Source organism: Phacochoerus africanus, chromosome 2 (genome assembly GCF_016906955.1).
Source record: "Phacochoerus africanus isolate WHEZ1 chromosome 2, ROS_Pafr_v1, whole genome shotgun sequence".
NCBI classification, from domain to species: domain Eukaryota; kingdom Metazoa; phylum Chordata; class Mammalia; order Artiodactyla; family Suidae; genus Phacochoerus; species Phacochoerus africanus.
The window spans coordinates 68,575,786-68,594,694 of record NC_062545.1 but is presented as its reverse complement, the minus strand read 5'-3'; the positions used below and the strand labels follow the sequence as shown (position 1 = coordinate 68,594,694).

Here is an 18,909-nt window from a genome sequence, read left to right as displayed (position 1 = left end):
CCATGGAGTAAAAGAAGTTCTCTTTCAAAGCACTAGGTACTGAATTAAGCTTTTCAATAATTTTTTCTATTTCACTTGCTCACGTGACTCAGTTGAATATTAGCTATAAATCATTTACCCCATTATCTTGTCCACTGAATCACTTACACATTAACAATTTCTTGAACACCTAAATGTGTCATTGGTTCCATTATGTGCTCAGGAAAACCAGATAACCAGAATATCCATGTCCTCAAAATATGTTGTTAGAGGAGTTAGGATAAAAACAAGTAGACAGAATATATTTAGTAATGTGTTTATCTTCTTACATGAACTTCCTTCAGTCTTGTCAAAACCCTATTCTATCCTGTTGAAATTTATTTGTGCATCACTTCTTTATGATATTTTTCCTAATTCCTCTCCTATCTTTCTGATTTATTCCAGGAATACAAGGTTGTTTTGAAATTCTAAAACCAATTAATGTAGTATGTCTTATCAATAAAGAAAAAAAAAAACACATGACTCATTCACTAGACTCAGAAAATTCATTTGATAAACCCAACACCTATTCATATATAACAACATTACAAAAATTAGGAAGAGAAGGGAATATGTTTTAGTCAGTGTTCTCCAGAGAAAGAGAACCAGTGGGATATATATTACATATTACGTACATACATGTGTGTGTGTGTGTGTATAGAACTGGCACACACTATTATGGAGGTTGAGAAATACCGTGATCTGCCATCTGCAAGCTAAAGACTCAGGAGAGGCAGTGGTGTAATTCATTCTGAGTGTGAAAGTCTGAGAACCTGGGGAGCTGATGGTGTAAATCCCAATCTGAGGGCAGAAGACTAATGTCTCAGTTCAAGAAGTCAGGCATAGACAGAGTCCAAATTTCCTCTGCCTTTTTGTCCCCTTTGGGCCCTGAACAAATTAGATTCACAATGGGGAGGGTAATTTGCTTTACTTAGTACCCTAATTCAAATGCTAATCTCCTCCAGAAACATCCTCACGGGAACATTCAGAATATTTTACCAGATATCTGGGAATCCAGTGTCCTAGTCCAGTCGACATGTAAAGTGAAACCATTAGAATATCTTCATCCTGATTTACAACATCTGTAAAAACCCACTTCTAATACCATAGTCATGAAGGCAATGCTTTTCCCCTAAAATCAGGAACAAAACAAAAAATATATGCTCTTGCTACCTATATTCAACTTTATTCTGGAATTTCATGTATTGTCATGGAAATAAGGCAAGAAAAAAGGCATCTAGATAATGATTATGCAACTCTATGAATATACTAAAAACTTGAAATTATACTTAAAATAGGTAAATTGTATGGTATGTTAATTATATCATAATAGATTTATTTTAAAAAATTAAAAAAACAAACCAAACTAAACTAAATTTGCAGCTACAACACAACTCAGCACTGCACTCTTGGGCAATGATTCCACATTTCCTTGCATTGTCATTAAACATGCAATAGCTATTTTATACATCCTTTTCACTCATCCTTATACACAGTTTTGTTTCTTTCCAAATATCTACTAATCAATCTACTTCTGTCTTTGGAAGATTAACCTTTTCCAAATGCTAGTTTTGGCTTTTTGAGAATGAATTTTCATGTGTGTGTGTTTTTTTTTGGGGGGGGGGGTTAAAATTCACTTCTGTCTTTTTTCCTCATAAATAGCTCTAGCGTTTTCCCTGGATCCCAAGGGTACCTATGTCACAAATATCAATACCTTCAACCTCATCATTATAATTGCCGCCATTAAATTTACCTCTTATTAAAATGGTTGTTTTTAAACATATTCATTTCTTAGTCATGGCCATACATATCATTACCTTCTTCCATTTTGATAATATAGATTCTGAATTCATCCAGTTAAGTTCTATTAATTTGTTGGAGTCAGGTTGGAGCCGCCTGCTGCCTGTATATCCTGAGCAGCCTAGTATAACTGGAAAATCAAAGTCCAACCCAAATATATCCAGTGTTAACTCTTTGTAAGAGGAGCACAGACATGTGAGTGGTTTTTCTCATTCACAGAAATGGAAAGGTTGGATAAACTGCAGCTAATAGACAAAGAACAATGTTTCTAAGATCATTCCTCTAAATGTATATATTAATATAGTTTAACTGAAAAAGGTTAAGACCATTTCTATATATTTCTATTTCATGTGTGTTTCTCTGTCATTTGAAAACAAGATAATATTAGGAAGCCTAAACCAATTATTTTTTAGTATCATCTCTCTACTGATATTTCTTTAAGGTTTGATTGAAAATACTTATTAAATTTAGTATTTAAAGCATTGAATTTCTGATACATAGTGAAATGAACATTAAAAATGAACATATCAATTGCTTAGATGTTTAAGTTACAAGTGATTTCTCTGATGTATACACATGTTTATATATAGACATACTTAGAAATTTTGCAATGAATAAATGGAATAGGTTTGGAAATTAGCAAAAGGCTATTTGTTTTAGACTTTATCTCAAGAAAAAATTATTTCTGAAAGTATCATGAGAACATTCTCACAAGACTATTCTACTGAATCTTTAAAGCATATTCCTGAAAAAAGCATCATTACTTGTGCTTGGTAAAAACAGAAGAATTTATGCAGATGCATTATAACTAAAAGTCTTTAACATTGAAACAAGAGAAAAAACAATGAGATAAAAAATATATCTATAGAAAAAAGGCAGGAAGTTACTGTTATAAAACATTAACAATTGTCTTTGGAGGTTAGACTTGGGACATTTTCCCAATTTTCCCCTAAAATTCTGTAGTTCTTATGAGTCACATGTATTATTTTTATAAGAGAAAAATAAATTTGCTTAAAATTACAATGGTTAATATTCATGGAGAGAAAGAACAATTAAAATGGGAGTTTTTCTTATATTTAAGCATTCATTATGAACATGAATTTTTTGTCAAAGCAAATCTCACACATTAATAAAAAAGACCATTAGTTAAATAACCATTAATCAAAAGATCATTAATTTTAAAACTATGTATAATGTATGGATGGAATAGGCTTCATGATCCATTTTATTTTTTCAGCAGTGCAAGAGTGTAATCCAAAATATTTTTAAATAATCTACAAACAAGATCAAATTATTAATGAAACAAAAATGCAAATGAGTATCAGCTCTTAGTATTAACCATAGATAAACTGGATGTATTTCCAGAAGTACAAGCATTTATATTGGGGGAACTGGTTTCATCTGCTACACATTTTAATAATTCAATTTAAATTCCTCACAATATGAATCACAGTAAGTATATAATGGGAGTTTATTACATGTTTGGTGCTTTATTTATACAATCTATAAGACACATACTTACACCTTCAGTTTATCTATACTTTCTTACTTTTAAGAACACAGAAGCCTGATTCCCAGTGAGTGACAGATGTAGAATTTCATGCCAAAGCCTAAGCAAAAGCATAAACTCACAGTGTTCTGAAAACAGTCAAGGGACCTACAAAGCCAACTAATTTATGGTATAGCCTCTAATTAGCTGCCACTACAATGTTTAATAAATGAAACACCTCATTTTAGAGACAATCAGATCTTTTCACTGAATTCCACTAGTGTTATGGTATGTACAATAGGCTAATAACCATCAAAAGCATTATTTAAGTGCTGTCTGAAAATATAAAAGTACAATTTATTGCCAACCCTGTACTATTTTTCTACTAAAACAGATTAAATATGCAAACTGGGTATAGGAAAAAATAAATTATGTAATCATCCATAACTTAACCCCAATTAAGCTGACATGTCTTGTTCCTCAGAACATACTCATTCATTCATATGTGTGCACGTACACATGCATTCACTCATCTGGAATGCTCTTCATTCATTACTAATAAAGGATTTCCCTGAATCCTGGAGGTCAATGAAAGCGCTCACCAGTATGCATCAGACATTTAAATTATTGTAGACACTGCCACAATCACTAATATTACAGCAAAATGAAAAATTTGAGTTAGTTTAAAATTTGGTCTTTTAAGGCTGAGACATTTAGTGGTCATGGTTAACCCAGTGATATTTTTAAAGTAATATTTGTAAGAATCTGTTATGTTCAGCTTGAAGTTAGCAACACCTAGGAATGACCTCTAAAGTTTACTTTGTCTTTTTTTCCAATCTATGTTGGGTTAGAGAGAAGGATATAAAAAACTGGGGGACAATTTATGAATTGCTTACTATTTGTGACTCTGCATGATGAATGAGTGTCAGACCACAGAGTATCAGAAGGGCTCATGATCTTATATTTTGTTTGCTTCCAAAGGTGAATAACAGCTCTGTGTTGTCTTTAAATAAAAGTCTAAGCATCAAAGATGGCAGCAGCAGTAAGTAATAGTAAACTTCATTTTGCTTTATGAGATAATGAAAGGACCAACTTAACTACCATGTGATGTCTTAAATCAGTTCTTAATCTCAAAGAACAGAGTGATATTACTGCTATTTGGGGACTTTTGGAAAGGAATAAGAAGATAAATGAACAAAAGAAAATTCAGCCAATCAAAGAAGCTAATTAGTGTAAACTGCATTTGCAAGCAAAGAAAAGCATCCCTCCAAAGAGATATCACAGTGCATGCAAAAATCAAGAACATTAACTGCCAAGGACATTCTGGATTTAGTAGAATTTTCAGGGTTTTCACTCTGTAATTATGGATGATCTAGAAGAATAAAAATAATATGCCTTTTTTAATATTCTAAACTTGGACATGCCCCTTAAAAAAACCCCAAACAGTAAGCATGATTAATAGATCTTAGCCACTATATCAATAAATATAATTTCCTAAAAAATTTTACAAAATAGAGAGCTTGGATTTTTTTCTTTGTACGTTTGTTTTAAACATACCAAATCATGCTTTTACTCAGTTATTTATATAGAAGAAATGAAAATTTCATTTTAATTATTTTTAAGAGAGAAAACATGACAGTTTCTTGATACTATTTATCTCAGCCTATTTTTTGTGTGTCCCAAAATACACCCTTCTTGAATTTCCTTCAAATTTTTGCCTAACCAGTGGCTATAAACTCTTACAGTGACAACTATTATCCATTACATGCCAGCTCAACATCACTATATTAACAGACTTTCAAGTTTTCTCACTCCCCGTAGGGCCCTCTCTCCTAAGATTGATGAGGTGCGACGAGGTGTTTGAGCTGCCATACTGACTTGACAAACAGCAAGAGGGGTCCCTGCTCAGAGTGGAGGAGGGAGGGCAAAACCACAGAGTATCCTGGAATAAAGGCAGCCTTACACACTTGCTTTCCAAGGCAAGTAAAACATTGTTTCTCAGATTTTACACTTCAGTCAAACACAGAACTTCTTTCTTCAAGTCAAGTGCCCCAAAGCTTCCCTGGTAAGTATTGAAAATGTAGCAATTAGAGAAGGATTAAACTTTTGTCCCTTTGATATTTCAGAGAAACTAAGATAAAAGTTACTGCTCCTTCCAAGTTTAAGTACACTGAAACTCTAATCACTCATAATTCCCAGAATGGTGTTATCACTTACTTTTTAACTATTGAATTCACTCTGGCAGAGCTAGGGTAATAAAACCCATCATATTCTAATTTTGAGACAGCTTGACAGAACCAATGTTCTTAGTATAGATAAAGTGTAATGGAGCACTTTCTTTCCCATAGGAAAGTCTTTGACTCATATGCTCTGATGCCAACTAGCCTTCACATCTGCTGTTTCACCATTGATAGCTGCAACTTGGCATGCTAAGCCAGTGTCTGATGAAGCAGCTTTCCTCAAAGGCACCATTTAATTTCTTTCAAAGGGAACATAGTAAAATGGTTCTGGTTTTCTGTAGGCCTTATGCAAATCCCTGTAATAAACATAGGATCAGGCCTCTCATACAATAAATTGTGTGTTAGATGAGGACTGGGGAAGGGAGACAACCTCTTGGGGTAAAAATCATCCCCTTACTCTGCCAATAAATTAAATGCATCATGAAGAATTGTTTTAAATGTTTCAAATATGATTAATCATATCAAAACCATATTAGATACTGATAAGTATATAAAAACACTTTTAAAATACCAACCTTATGGTATTAGTATTACCATTTAACCTATGTTACCCACAACTAATACCTTGATACCATTAATACAGAAAAAATAATTTGGAAGAACTAGAGAAATGACATGGCTACAAAAATCTTGGCTGAGAGGTTTCTTTTAGCTTTCTAGAACAAGTGTCTGATTAAGAACCCATTAACATGAAAAGATGAAAATTTCAGTAATAATATTAACACTAAACTAAACCAACTTCTCATATACACAGGTGTTCAATCACATAAAGCTTTTAATTCTGTCTCTCTCATTTAAGTACATAAAAAATTTAAAAAGTAAACTATCCACAAACAAATACATGAAATGAGCATAAAACTCAAAATGAAATCTCTATCTATTCTAAATAACCATGGAGTTAGTACCCAGGCAGTAATTTCCAAGCAAGTTACCAAAAATAGATTTTGGTTTAGAAGCCCAAGAATATCTGGTTTTCCACTACTCAAATTAGAGCAGTATTTGAGGAGCCATTCTGTTTCAGTTTAGGTCTGCAAGGGGATATTAAAGAATTATCAAGTGACAGGAAGAATATCCTTATGTGTTAATATAGGTAGATTCTTTTTTCCACACCAAGGAAAGGAGTGACAGTAGTTCATCAAATATTACAGGATAGAACATTAAGCTCAGGCAAGAAAACTGCGTAAATCAAAATCTCAATCTACTACTGAGAACCTAACTTACTATATACGTACTGCACATAGTACTTAATCTCTTCTGAATCTCCTTCCCATTAGGTAAGCACAAAAGTCACACACACAATCCTTCCAAGACTCTAATAGGGCCCCCAAGAGGCCCTTTATGGGTCTCTTCTTGAATTTTTCCTCCATCCCTCAGTAGTAGAAGAAATTGCAATAAAGCCTTTTAAAGGTAAGGTGAATTTATTCACTGCCCAGGTCCCATAGAACATATATTTTTCTCAGCTTTTTTAGAGACACAAACAAAAATCAAGATTTACCATATGATACTTCTCTGAGAAAGGAGAAAACTCTAACCTTCTTCATCCTGCTATAAGACAATGTTTATGCATACCTACTGGAAGCCTTCAGGACTAATGTCAAAAGTGAAGATGTAATTAGATTATTCTCAGCAAATCAGTTGAAAAAGGCTTTAAATACAATTCAGGTAAATAATTAGAAAGAAGTAAGAACGTGGTCAGCAGAGTTATCATTGCATGCCTCTGTCTGATAATTTGTGGGGTGTGGGTTTCAGAAGAGAAAAACACCCATGCTAATGTGAAAGAAATGAAAGTAGATGCAATTATTAACTGTTAATGCTGTCAAGAAATGATTATTTAAATTTCAAATTAAATTAATTCTGTATATCAGAATCACCAGAGGAAATTATAAAAGACTCAGATCCCTAGGATCCTACCTAAAGGTAAGCTTTAAATACATGGCCTGGAGAGGGTCCCAGGCCTCAGTATTGTTTAAAAGCTCTGCAAGTGATCTAATGTCCTTATGTGCAGGCAGGTTGAGACTACTGATTTAAACAAACGGATAGTTTAAATAAGTTTGAAACTTACGGACTGATATACTCAAATGGAACAAAATAATGACACTATGCCTTGAAAAAAGAAAAATTATGTGGAAATCAAGACTATTTTCTTATTTATTGGAGTGACAGAATTGTCCATCATAGTCAACACTCTACTTCTATAAGACACACATGATATCTAGTCCCACTGGTTGCCATATCTCCTAGGACTTTAGTAGACAAGAAATTAGCCCCATAAATTATAGTAGTCCTTTAACTAGGGATTCTATAAAATGTCAGTATCATTGATAGAATTTGTTCCAGAATGATAGAATTGTGTTGCTTCCTCAATCCCTGCCCCACCACAGCAAAGCATCAAAAATGGCAGGCACGTTACAAATTTATTAAAGCAAAAGTACATTTTCAGAGAGAGAGAGAGAGAGGGCATGCCTGTGCATGAGCCACAAGTAAAAGAGAGCATGTGTGGGTGGGCTGCCCCACAAGTAAAAGAAGGCCCATCTTGCTTTACAATTGTTTTTATATCCTCAAGATGCATACCAGAGTGGGGACCCAATTTCTCCAGCCCCAGGCCCACTAATTTTTCCTGCTCTGGCTCCCTTGTGTGAATAAGGGCTGAGTGTTGTTTGATCTCTGTATGGGACATATTTGATCTTCTGATTGGTCTTGGGCAGGATACCTTATTTGCATGGGGAATAGGTTAAATAAAGGGGAGGTAAGGAATGACCCACATTCCTTCCCTGTAGAGGAGTGAGGGCCAGGCTGCTCAGGGTGGGGAAGGGGCATTATAATGAGACATGGCCAGAGACTTTTTGGTTTAATTTCCTTGAAGGAAACTTGAAGCCTATAACATCACTAAGTTTACTGGGGTATGATCCAGAATTTATGATGCATACATAGGCAGGTATAATCTACCAACAAATCAAATATTTTAGTCACAAAACTTTGATGCCAATATATCTATGCTCATGTTAGTATTTCGTTTTAAAATTATCTTCTAGACACTGAGACAACATCCCCCACATGAGACGCAAAGCTGACACTTGAGATTCCTTTTTTTTTCTAGATTATTGAGGAGAAAATGGAGTATCGTCATTATACATAAGTTGACTCCAAGTAAATAAAAATAACCTGAAAACAAAGCTATGTGGCTAGTTAGTAACACCTAAATAAATGGGGCAACTCTTAAATGAGCAAGTATTTAAGAAATAATCCTTGTACTTAATAAAGTACCATAATGAATTTCTAATTATTAAGTTGTCAAGAAGTCCTTTCTAAATAATGATAGAAAATTATTATAATATGTATAATAGTAAATCTGGTACACAATGAAAGGTATACTCATTTTCCATCCACATGCAAATAATTATTGAAGCTTTTCTTTGTGATGACCATACTTGACCAGGAATTTGCTATATAAAATACAAAAATCATTAAAAGAATAAATTCTGGAGATCTAATGTCCAGCATAGTGATTATAGTCAACAGTACTCTGTGATAAGCCTCAAAGTTGCTAAGAAACTAGATCTTAATTATTCTCGTCACACAAAAAAATGATAATTACAATGTCATTGAGGCATTGGCTAACAGTATAGTGGTAATCATATTGCAATGTATAAATCCTTAAATCAAGATGTTGTACATCTTAAACTTACATACTACTACATTTCAATAAAAAAATAAGTAACATAAAATAAATTTAAAACTAATTTTAGATGATCTTTCTCATCCTTGAAAACCATTTTAGGTCAATTTCCCATATATACAAAATGGAAATTTCAAATATTTTATCACTAGTACAGGAAGAGGAAAACGAAACATTTATTTCAGAAAACAATATGAAAAGTACACTATAGAGGCCATCTTGAGAATCACTTTTCTAATGTATAAATCTCTTTAAAATATTATAATTGCACTATCATCACTGTTCTAAATAAAAACAACAGAAATTTTGTTTTGTAGAAATTAAGAAAAACATGAGAAATATGTATAATGAATGTTATGTTTCTAAATCCATTTATTAAATGCATGAAGTAAACTGACAACTTTTTACATTTTCTCTTGACTCAAAAATTACTTATATTCTTTTGGCATTTAAGAAGCAAAAATCATTTAAGCTTTCAAAAAATCATTACATGCCACACAAACAATTCAGGCTTAAAAACCTATACTGTCACCCCAGCATAATTTAATTTTAGAAGACCATTGAACTGATAAGCTCAGAATAAGTAGCAGACTCTAAAGAACATGTTATAGTTGTATCTGTCCCAATGGCTTAAGGCAAATGTTTTAGAAACTTAATATGATCAAACAGCTTGAGGTCATGTGGGTGAACCAAAATGACTAACGCACTTAACTCTTCTGAGTAATGATAGTTATGCCATGATGTCTTTGGCTATTATTTTTATTGTTGATACTATGAGTCCCTTGGCTATTGCTTTCATAATTAATAAGTCACTTAACCTCTCCATGGCCCAGTTTCCTCATCTGTTAAATGAGCATAATGATAATTGCTTCCTACCTTCCTTGGGGGTGCTGTGAAGATTAATGAGCTGGCATTTAGAATGAACTTTGAGTTCTAAAGAGGGAAACTACACAAACAAAACAAAGCCCTCTCTGTGGATAAGTAACAAAAGATAAAAGTACACCCTCCCCAGATGGATTAATGCATTTGTTTGCATTCCTGATACTAATTTATCTACATTTCTGAAAAAGCAGACTTTTAACCCAAGGTTAAAATGGAAATGCCATAGAGGGTTACATATTTTGAAGAAATCTTTTTAGCTCTCTTCAGAATAGAAACCTTGTGTAAGTAAATACACATTCTAGGTAAAAACCCTGTGTGTTAGGTGTCCCATCAATGAGAACAATATTTACCGTGCCAATAGATAACTGTAGAGAATTTTTTAAGTGGGTTGCCACCTTAAAGGAAACCACACTATGTAACACAAATATTAGAGGAGGCCAGGGAAAAGGGAATCCGTAAATGTAGGGGGAAATAATATTTTTTAAAGTGTGCCTTGTAGTCACTTGGAAGATAGAAAACACACTGATCATCTTCTGAACTTGGACAAAGAAATATTGAGACAAAATGACATAATACTCAAAGTATCAGCTGCTAAGTTTAGCTACATAGGATAAGGTCATACAAGAAAGATATAGAATCAACAGTAAGAAGGAGAACAACACAGAGCAGGAAAAGGAGATAATTTAAAAAAGAACTGGGCCACACGCAACTATCAAAATAGATAATTATCTAGGACCTATTGGATAGCACAAGGAGGTCTACTCAATGTTCTGTAAAAACCTATATGGGATAAAAGAATGGATGAATATATATATACATGTGTATATATATATATATACACACTCACATATATAGTATATATATATGTGTGTGTGTGTGTATATGTGTATATATAACTGATTCATTATACTGTATACCTGAAACTAATACATTTTAAATCAACTATACTCCAATAAAATTTAAAAAAATAAAACAAGAATTGGGCAGTTTGCAAGGAGATTTAGAGGTGATATAGAGGATCTAGTATTTGTATGGTTAGGAAATAAAAGTATTTGCCATCTTCAGTGTCTCAAATCAGTAAAAGTTCTCAGAATTGTTTCAACACGGCTCCAGGCCTTAAATAAAAATGAAATTAAGCATGTTGCTTTGAGGTACGTTGTTAAGATCTCTGAAAAAGTTAAGGAAGTGCCTTGAAGATTTCCTCCTCTGGATAAAAAGCTTCTAGCCCAAAGTAACAATGATTAAGTTTAGAGAAAGTTGTATCTTAATAAGAACTGTGGGTGTGGTTTTAAGATTATAAATGACTCAACTGGATATGTTTCAAAGCCACAAAAGCTCAGCAGAAATGGTATTGGGAAAAGTACTATCACCCTGGTGTAAAAGGTAGAAAAGCTACTGGGCCTCCAAATTTCTAGGAGTAGGACAGCTGACTTGTAAGCTCAATAAAGGTTTATGTTACATTCCACTGAGAGTTTCTGGTCATTTGTTAGGCAACATTATGGTGGCAACTGATAACTAATAAACCCCAAAACACATGCAAAATCCATGCTAGGGACTAAAGCTCCAAGTGTAAATGTTACAGACTGAATCCATGTCCCCTCTCTTGTGCAATACAGTGTAGAAACAGAGGAACTAATGGCATAGAGTTGATTTAATGAGCTGATCATTAACTGAGGTGAAAGTGCTCAGAGAATTTTAAAATGTAGTACCTTACTTGGACTGGGTAGATTAGGGGAGGGAAAAGGATTGGAAAATTTGCCTGGATTTGTTGAATTTGGATCTAAGGAATAAAGAGAATATAACCAATTAGGTTGATAGAGAATGGCAGAAATGGAAGAAAAAAAAAAGGGTGGTACATAATTACCCAAGATACAACACATGATTAAAACTAACTAATATGGCTGGAGTGTGAGGGCTAAAAAATAAAAAGCCAGACCATGATGTATATTGTAAATATGCTAAGAAGTTAGGTTCTTATCCTAAAACAAAGAAGGGGAGTGATTTTGGAAGGCATCAGTAAGCCTAGAGAACAAGAGGGACAAAACTGGGAAAGAGACATGTTGCAAAACCCTGAACAAAGATAATATTGATCTGAATTAAGTTGGTTGTAAAGGAAAATAGAAAAATATATAGGAGGTAGACAGGTGTTGGGAGGTGGTTGGAGATGCAAAATATTTGTCTAAGATGTAATACAATTCCTGCCACATAAGAGATGATCAGTAAATATTTACTGAACAAAAATCAGTATCTTAAAACTGAACGCTCATATCATATAATTGAGAAGATAAGACGCATGATGAAACTGGCTGGAGTAGGATATAATAATCATTGGGTTAAAAATGCTAAAAATGAACACTTTTTCATATTAAGTACTTTGTAAAGTCCCCTTTAACTGTGATTTGGCATAAATTCCCCAAATAATTGTTCATTGCACCTCAATATATTATTTCAAAATATCTTCTGAAAACTGCTACACAGTTTTTCTTAATTTAAGGTATCAAATTATTCCTTATTCATGATAGCAATAATCAGAAGAATGAAACAATTTAAATAAGGTAAACAGGAGGGAGTCTCCATCATGGTGCAGTGGAAACGAATCTGACTAGGAACCATGAGGTTGAGGGTTAGATCCCTGGCCTCTCTCAGCAGGTTATTGATCCCAGCATTGCCGTAAGCTATGGTGTAAGTCACAGACACGGTTTGGATCCTGTGTTCCTGTGGCTGTGGCATAGGCCGACAGCTGTAGCTCTGATTTGACCCCTAGCCTGGTAAGCTCCATACACCCAGGGTGCAGCCCTAAAAAGCAAAAAAAAAAAAATTAAAAATTAAAAAATTAAAAATAAATAAGGTAAACATATTATGATCTTTTAATATCTATTTAAAATGTATTTATCCAATTGTGGGTCATACAAACATAGTTTACTTGATTATATTTAAAATCATTCTAAATTCCAAATTTTTAAAAATTAACCATATAGTCTAGCAATGGTAGTTTGAAACCTCTGTCAAGCTTTTACTAGTTGCTTAGCTTATCATGTAGAACTTTCATTTAACATTTAAAAACTATTGTGAAAATGGTTCTGTTAGTTATTCTAGTTTAGAGAAGAAGAGTCAGAGGTTAAGTGGTAGTGTCTTATCTAAATCCAGCCAATAGGTGGTAGAGCCAGGAATTAAGCTTAGGTTTCTCTGATTACACAGTTTCTTTCCCTCTCAACAAGGACTAAATTGTAGACTATTTGTTCAAAAGTATTAAGTGATTTATATTACATATTTGATATCATTTAAATGTCATTTTAACATGGGGCAGGATTTTTTTTTAATAACCATAAAAGAGGACATGTATTTCCTTTGATTCCTTTTGGAAGGACAGACTATATTAGTACATGAGGCAAAGCCAGATATTTCAGGTAGACCAAACCCAAGAGAGAATTTGTAGAAATTGAAAAGTTTGAGTCATGGGTTGCATAGAAACAAGGTGATTTCAGCATTATTTTGTAAAACATATGATTCAGTCTGAAAATACAAGGATTCTCAAAGGACACCATAAACCTACAGGCTATAGCTGAGATATTTTTGAGCCAGTAACCTATATGTATTCATTGTCCTAAGCTTTGCCCTTCAAGGAGAAAAGAATGGCCTTGTTGCTTAGTAACACTCTGTATAGTGCTCAGCCCTGATATGCTAGTTCTGCTACACCAAGTTCACAGATTCTGAGAATATTTTGACTCCTACTTTATTGATTTTCAATAAAATCCCTGGATCCTCAGCTATTTCACTATCTAAATATGACTAAGATCATACTGGCGATACCATACAGCTTTCTATTGGTTTCATGGGGTCATACAGAAGAAGCACCATCCGCTCAACATTTTGAGGTTTTTTGTTTTTGTTTTTGTTTTTTTCAGGTCATGGCTTTACATGTATCCCTGAGAGAATTTGTGTGGAGTGTAATGGATATAGAGAAAAAGAAGGTACTCTTCTTGAAGACAATATACAGGTAAACTCAATGAACAAAGTCACGCATGTTCTTTGGAAAAGGAATTACACAATGTGGTGGAATGGATCTATAACTGTTTCTGCAATATTGTAATACTGAAGATTCTCCCCCTTTAAATCCAGGTATCTTGAGCCAGCTCTTGATTGTCGTAACACAACTATACAATTCTTTAAAATAATTTTCTAGAACTGAACTGTTCCAGAACAATTAGCTAACAGCAGGGTCTTGTTTAATCAGTAAAAGCAAGATGGAAATTTCTTTAGAAATCAATGCCTTAAGGGTGCTTCCTGGAGTGTCTGTGTGCATTGCTGTTAATTAAGAAAAAAAAGAATGGTATCAGATGTAAACAGACTATACACAATAGTCTCTAATTCATTTGTAGAATTTCAAAATGAACATGCAATCATTTAAATTCCAGACTGCTATGGAATTTTTTTTTTTTTAATTTCATACCAATGGCTGATATATGTATACAGTTTAACAAGCCAAAATGCGACGTGGAAATGAGTATCATTAAAATAACTAAATAAAAATCAACATTTACCCTATTCTTTCATATTCTAATTTTTTTTCAAATTTTTACAGTAAGAATTCAGCATGTGATAAGGTTATCAACTTAAGATAATTGTCAACTTAATGATTTTCACTGTGTGGTTTTTATTGTGACTAGTTTATATTCTAGAAGGCTTCAATTTTACAGAAAGTCTGTGTTGTTGGAAACAGAAAGCTGTTTCACATAAATTTTCCCTGAGTACTAGAGGCACCCCTGTGTGTGAGAGAAAAAAAGAGAGATGAAAGAGTAAGAAACGTGAGCAGCAAAGGAAAGTGAAGGTAGGAAAAAATGACACTGCAGAAAGCAACTGGGCAAGTGTGCGTGCGCGCACGCGCACACACACACACACACACACACACACACACACACAGAAAACAAAAACCAAAAAAAAAGCAAAATAGCAGATTGGAAAGACAAAAAAGGGAGAAAATAAGCTTAATGATGGGAAAAAAGATAAATTTTAAAAAATTGATTTTTCAGAGATAAACCTTGCTCACAATATATAAGAACTTGAATCTTAAGATATTTGAGTCTTCTGAAAATAAAAATAAAATTACAACTCTCATGTATTTGTGAGATAAAAATAATTACCTCTGGTATCAAATCACTTGTATTAGCATTTTATTTGTGTTATGGTACAAACTCAACTTCGAAAGTTCCTTGAATATAGTAATTTAAATACATTTCATTTTCACTCTCTGAAAAGTTACTGGCACTGATCATGTATATCTAAAATTTTCAATAGCTGGTTTCTTTTTTATTAAAAAAAAGCCTTGTAAGAAAGAAAAATATCTATTAATATAAATATTTAATTGAGTAAAATTGATTAGTTGTAATTAATATAGTCAAAGAACACCATACTGATCATAATGCTTTGGTCATGTTTGATTATTCAATAAATTTGATTGAATAATAATGTTTTTCCAATTAAATATAAAATATGTATCTAATCTTTAACCTAGCTATATAAAATATTCACTTTGAAAGTAATTAAATTTTAGGAATTATATAGATTTGACTAAAATAATCAGTCTCTTATTCTTTGAATAATGTATTTAAATTCCTCCAAAAATTAAATAAGGTATTTAATTTCCTCTAGACCCCTAAAAATAGCTGGTTTAATTTAGCTTATTAGCAAAATTGTTTTAAGTTGCATAAAACCCAGTTATATGATTGATGATTTAGCCTTCCCTGTCTCCAACTAAACAATAACCTTCTTGAAAGTGAGATTTAGATGTTATTTGCTCTAGAATACCCAGCATATTTCAGTACAACTTCTCATACTCAATAGGAACATGCTGAATATTTGTTGAAGTAATTTATCTTATAGCTTGAGTCAATTATTTAAATAAAAAATCTACCATTTCTACTGCCCACTTGACCTGCCAATTGCATTTGTGTGACCAGTGAAGGAAAATAACAATGCTTAAAAATTTGTGCAAATTACAAACTATGTAAAAATACTTAGTAAAATAAAAAAGATATTATGAAGTGATACTGACTCCCAAACATGAAATCTCCCCATTGGATTTACTCTGGCCCAGTGAGATCAGCTGAAGTAAGAAGAGGAACTGAATAATAAAGAGAAGGGCAAGATACTTGGTATGCCTGGAACTTGGAACAAGCACACTTTCCACATTTAGAGGTTCCATAGAGCTGTCCCTCTGGAAACCACTGCAAATTCAGTGGGGCTGCCATTCTGAGACTCTTTGCTTCCCAGGACATTAGATGGATGAATGTTCACATAACCTGTTTCTGCTTATTTGCATCAAACTTTGTTTCCCTTCTTTTTCTGAAGGATCTGAACAAGTAGATGTTGTCTCATCTTAACAGAAAGAAATGTATGAATGGAAAACATTCTTACATGTAATCAATCTATTCTTCTGGAACACCCATGCCTTGTAAAGGCTAACTCTACTACCACTCAATTTTCAACAAATGTATTACTTTGTTTATTTACTTACATTCAAAGATAAAAACTTGTTGAGAAAAATATTGTTTTTGAACTTATTCTCCTCCGAACAAAAGCAGAATACTTGTAAAGCAAAAACTCCTTGCCCTTTGCAAGTAGTAAACTGTTTTCCTTTGATGGCCATATATTTAGTTTCATACCTCTTTACCCCCCTGAAGTATATGCTATCGATTATTCTGCACAAATAACAGTGTAGCTACACTCTTAGATTCATTATCAGAGAAAGGTTTGTTTGAACTCTATCATTTTAATGCATAAATTTTAGACAACCAGTAGGACTTACCTTGAAAAAAGTCATGGTTGCACCATCTTCCACTGCTCCATACTCTATCTTGGTTTGTTTAGCTAAATCATCAGCAGAGTCAATAGGGGATTCCATACGCTCCACTGTCAGAAAGGCGGCTAAGTTAGCAGTATACGAAGAAATGATGATAAGTGTGAAAAACCACCAAATGCCTCCCACTATCCTGGTGGAGAGTGCTTTGGGCATGAGCTCAGAACCTAACAGAGATTGGGGGGAAAAGGTGAAACGAATACAGAGAATTTATCAGCAGTCAGGCACTTTTGGTCACAGTGGCAGAATGGAATCACTGTGTAATAAAAGCTTATATCAAAGATTTTCATATCGCTTTAGTCAGCAAGGAACACCCATAGGGAGAGCAGAGGCTAATTTCAGATAATACCTAGTCTCTTGGAACATGTGTGTTTAAGTATAGTGACAGGAGACTCAAGTTCCACCTGAGATGGTACAAAGTAAGAATTACATATTAATGGCATGAGAAGGAAGAAACATCCCTCTAGTTTATAAACCACCTTTATAGATTTTCATATTCTTGTTAAGTGGGTTTTAGAAGAAAAGATTTAATATATATTCTGATCCATTTCTTAACAAGCTTTATATAAAGTTTCATTTTTCATGTACATGAAGCTCAAAAATCTTGTCTACTTTAAAAATTAATGTTGTAGTAATTTCAATTATCCACATTTCTTGAGCTGTGGGATTTTAGTTTAGTTTTTATTTTAAAATAGATAGTAAATTATTTTCTTATGTATAAAAAAATGTCTCCTATCACTATACCTAGCCTCAATGAGGGAAATCAGAATAAGAATAGATAAATTGTATCAAATTTATTTTTACACACACATAAAAATTTCATAATTATATTACAAAACATGGCTGGAGTTGCCTGCTCATGGTACTAATAAGAGAATGAGATCTGATAATTATATTTTGCTTTTGATGATTAATTTTAATTCATTTAGATTATAAAATAAAATTCTAACTATTTTTGAATTGACTGTTTTGGTTTTACCACTTTATTTACAGTCTTGGTATTGAAATGAATACATATCAGCATATGTAACTTTTTTATAAGAAGTATACTAGATTTATGGGTATAATAATATATTACTACTTACTTTTAATCATTTTGAAACTATAATCAATAAAGCATTGGCTACAAATTAGTTAATTTTAATAGGGTTTGAGTAAAATGGAATGAAGCAAAGATGGACTCCAGTTGCTGTTTTGTTTTATATTCGTATTTTTTAATAAAATCACGGTTACCATAAGGTAACATCTCTTTAGATAGAATGAAAAGTATAACACATTACCAATGTTAACCTTGAAAAGAAGTGGTATCATGACTTGGCTTTATCAAAACAGCCCCAGCCCATCTTAAACTGCAGTTCATCTTACCCTCCCAATTTTAAACAAACAAAATTTTAAAAAACAGACAGACTTGGACATGACAGCCAACTCCAGCTCCGGACTCTGCCTACCATTCTGTAAGGAAAAAAAACAGAAAAGTACCTTTCTGATGTAGTTGCTCCTAGGCCCTGTCAGACACACACTTGGACACCAAAACACTAAAATACTCCCAAGATGATCAGCAGCTTTGGCTGCCCAGTCTAACTTTTTTTTTTTTTCAACACCACCACCAATAAAGTCAAACAAGACTGGGAAAGAAAAGAACAGTGGAGACATTCGACAAAAATGGCCCAATTACCACAAGTTCATGTCTTACCCAAGGACTTAAAGCGAGTACCTCCTAGGCTTGTGAATCAGAGCCTGGTTAGGGGCTGACTGTCATGTACTCAAGGTAACGTCATGTCCAGCACTATATCCCACTAATTCCTGGGGAGCTGGGCATCAGCCAGAATAGTATGGGTTCCTCTTTCATGTATCCACCAGCAGTGAAGTAGTTATGTGGCAAAGCAAATGCATATTTGAATTTTTCATTGCTTGGATTGTCATCATTTTCAGAGATATCAGATATAGT

At 33.3% G+C, this 18,909-nt stretch overlaps 1 protein-coding gene across 1 annotated transcript in view; it reads right to left on the bottom strand.

The window, feature by feature from the left end:
* The window catches only part of GRIK2 (glutamate ionotropic receptor kainate type subunit 2), a 626,277-nt gene that overhangs the window by 96,856 nt on the left and 510,512 nt on the right, over positions 1 to 18,909 (bottom strand). Inside the window, exon 14 of the mRNA XM_047761628.1 lies at positions 16,911 to 17,128. Within this exon, the coding sequence (XP_047617584.1) occupies positions 16,911 to 17,128 (218 nt within the window). The remainder of the gene's footprint in view (positions 1 to 16,910; positions 17,129 to 18,909) is intronic.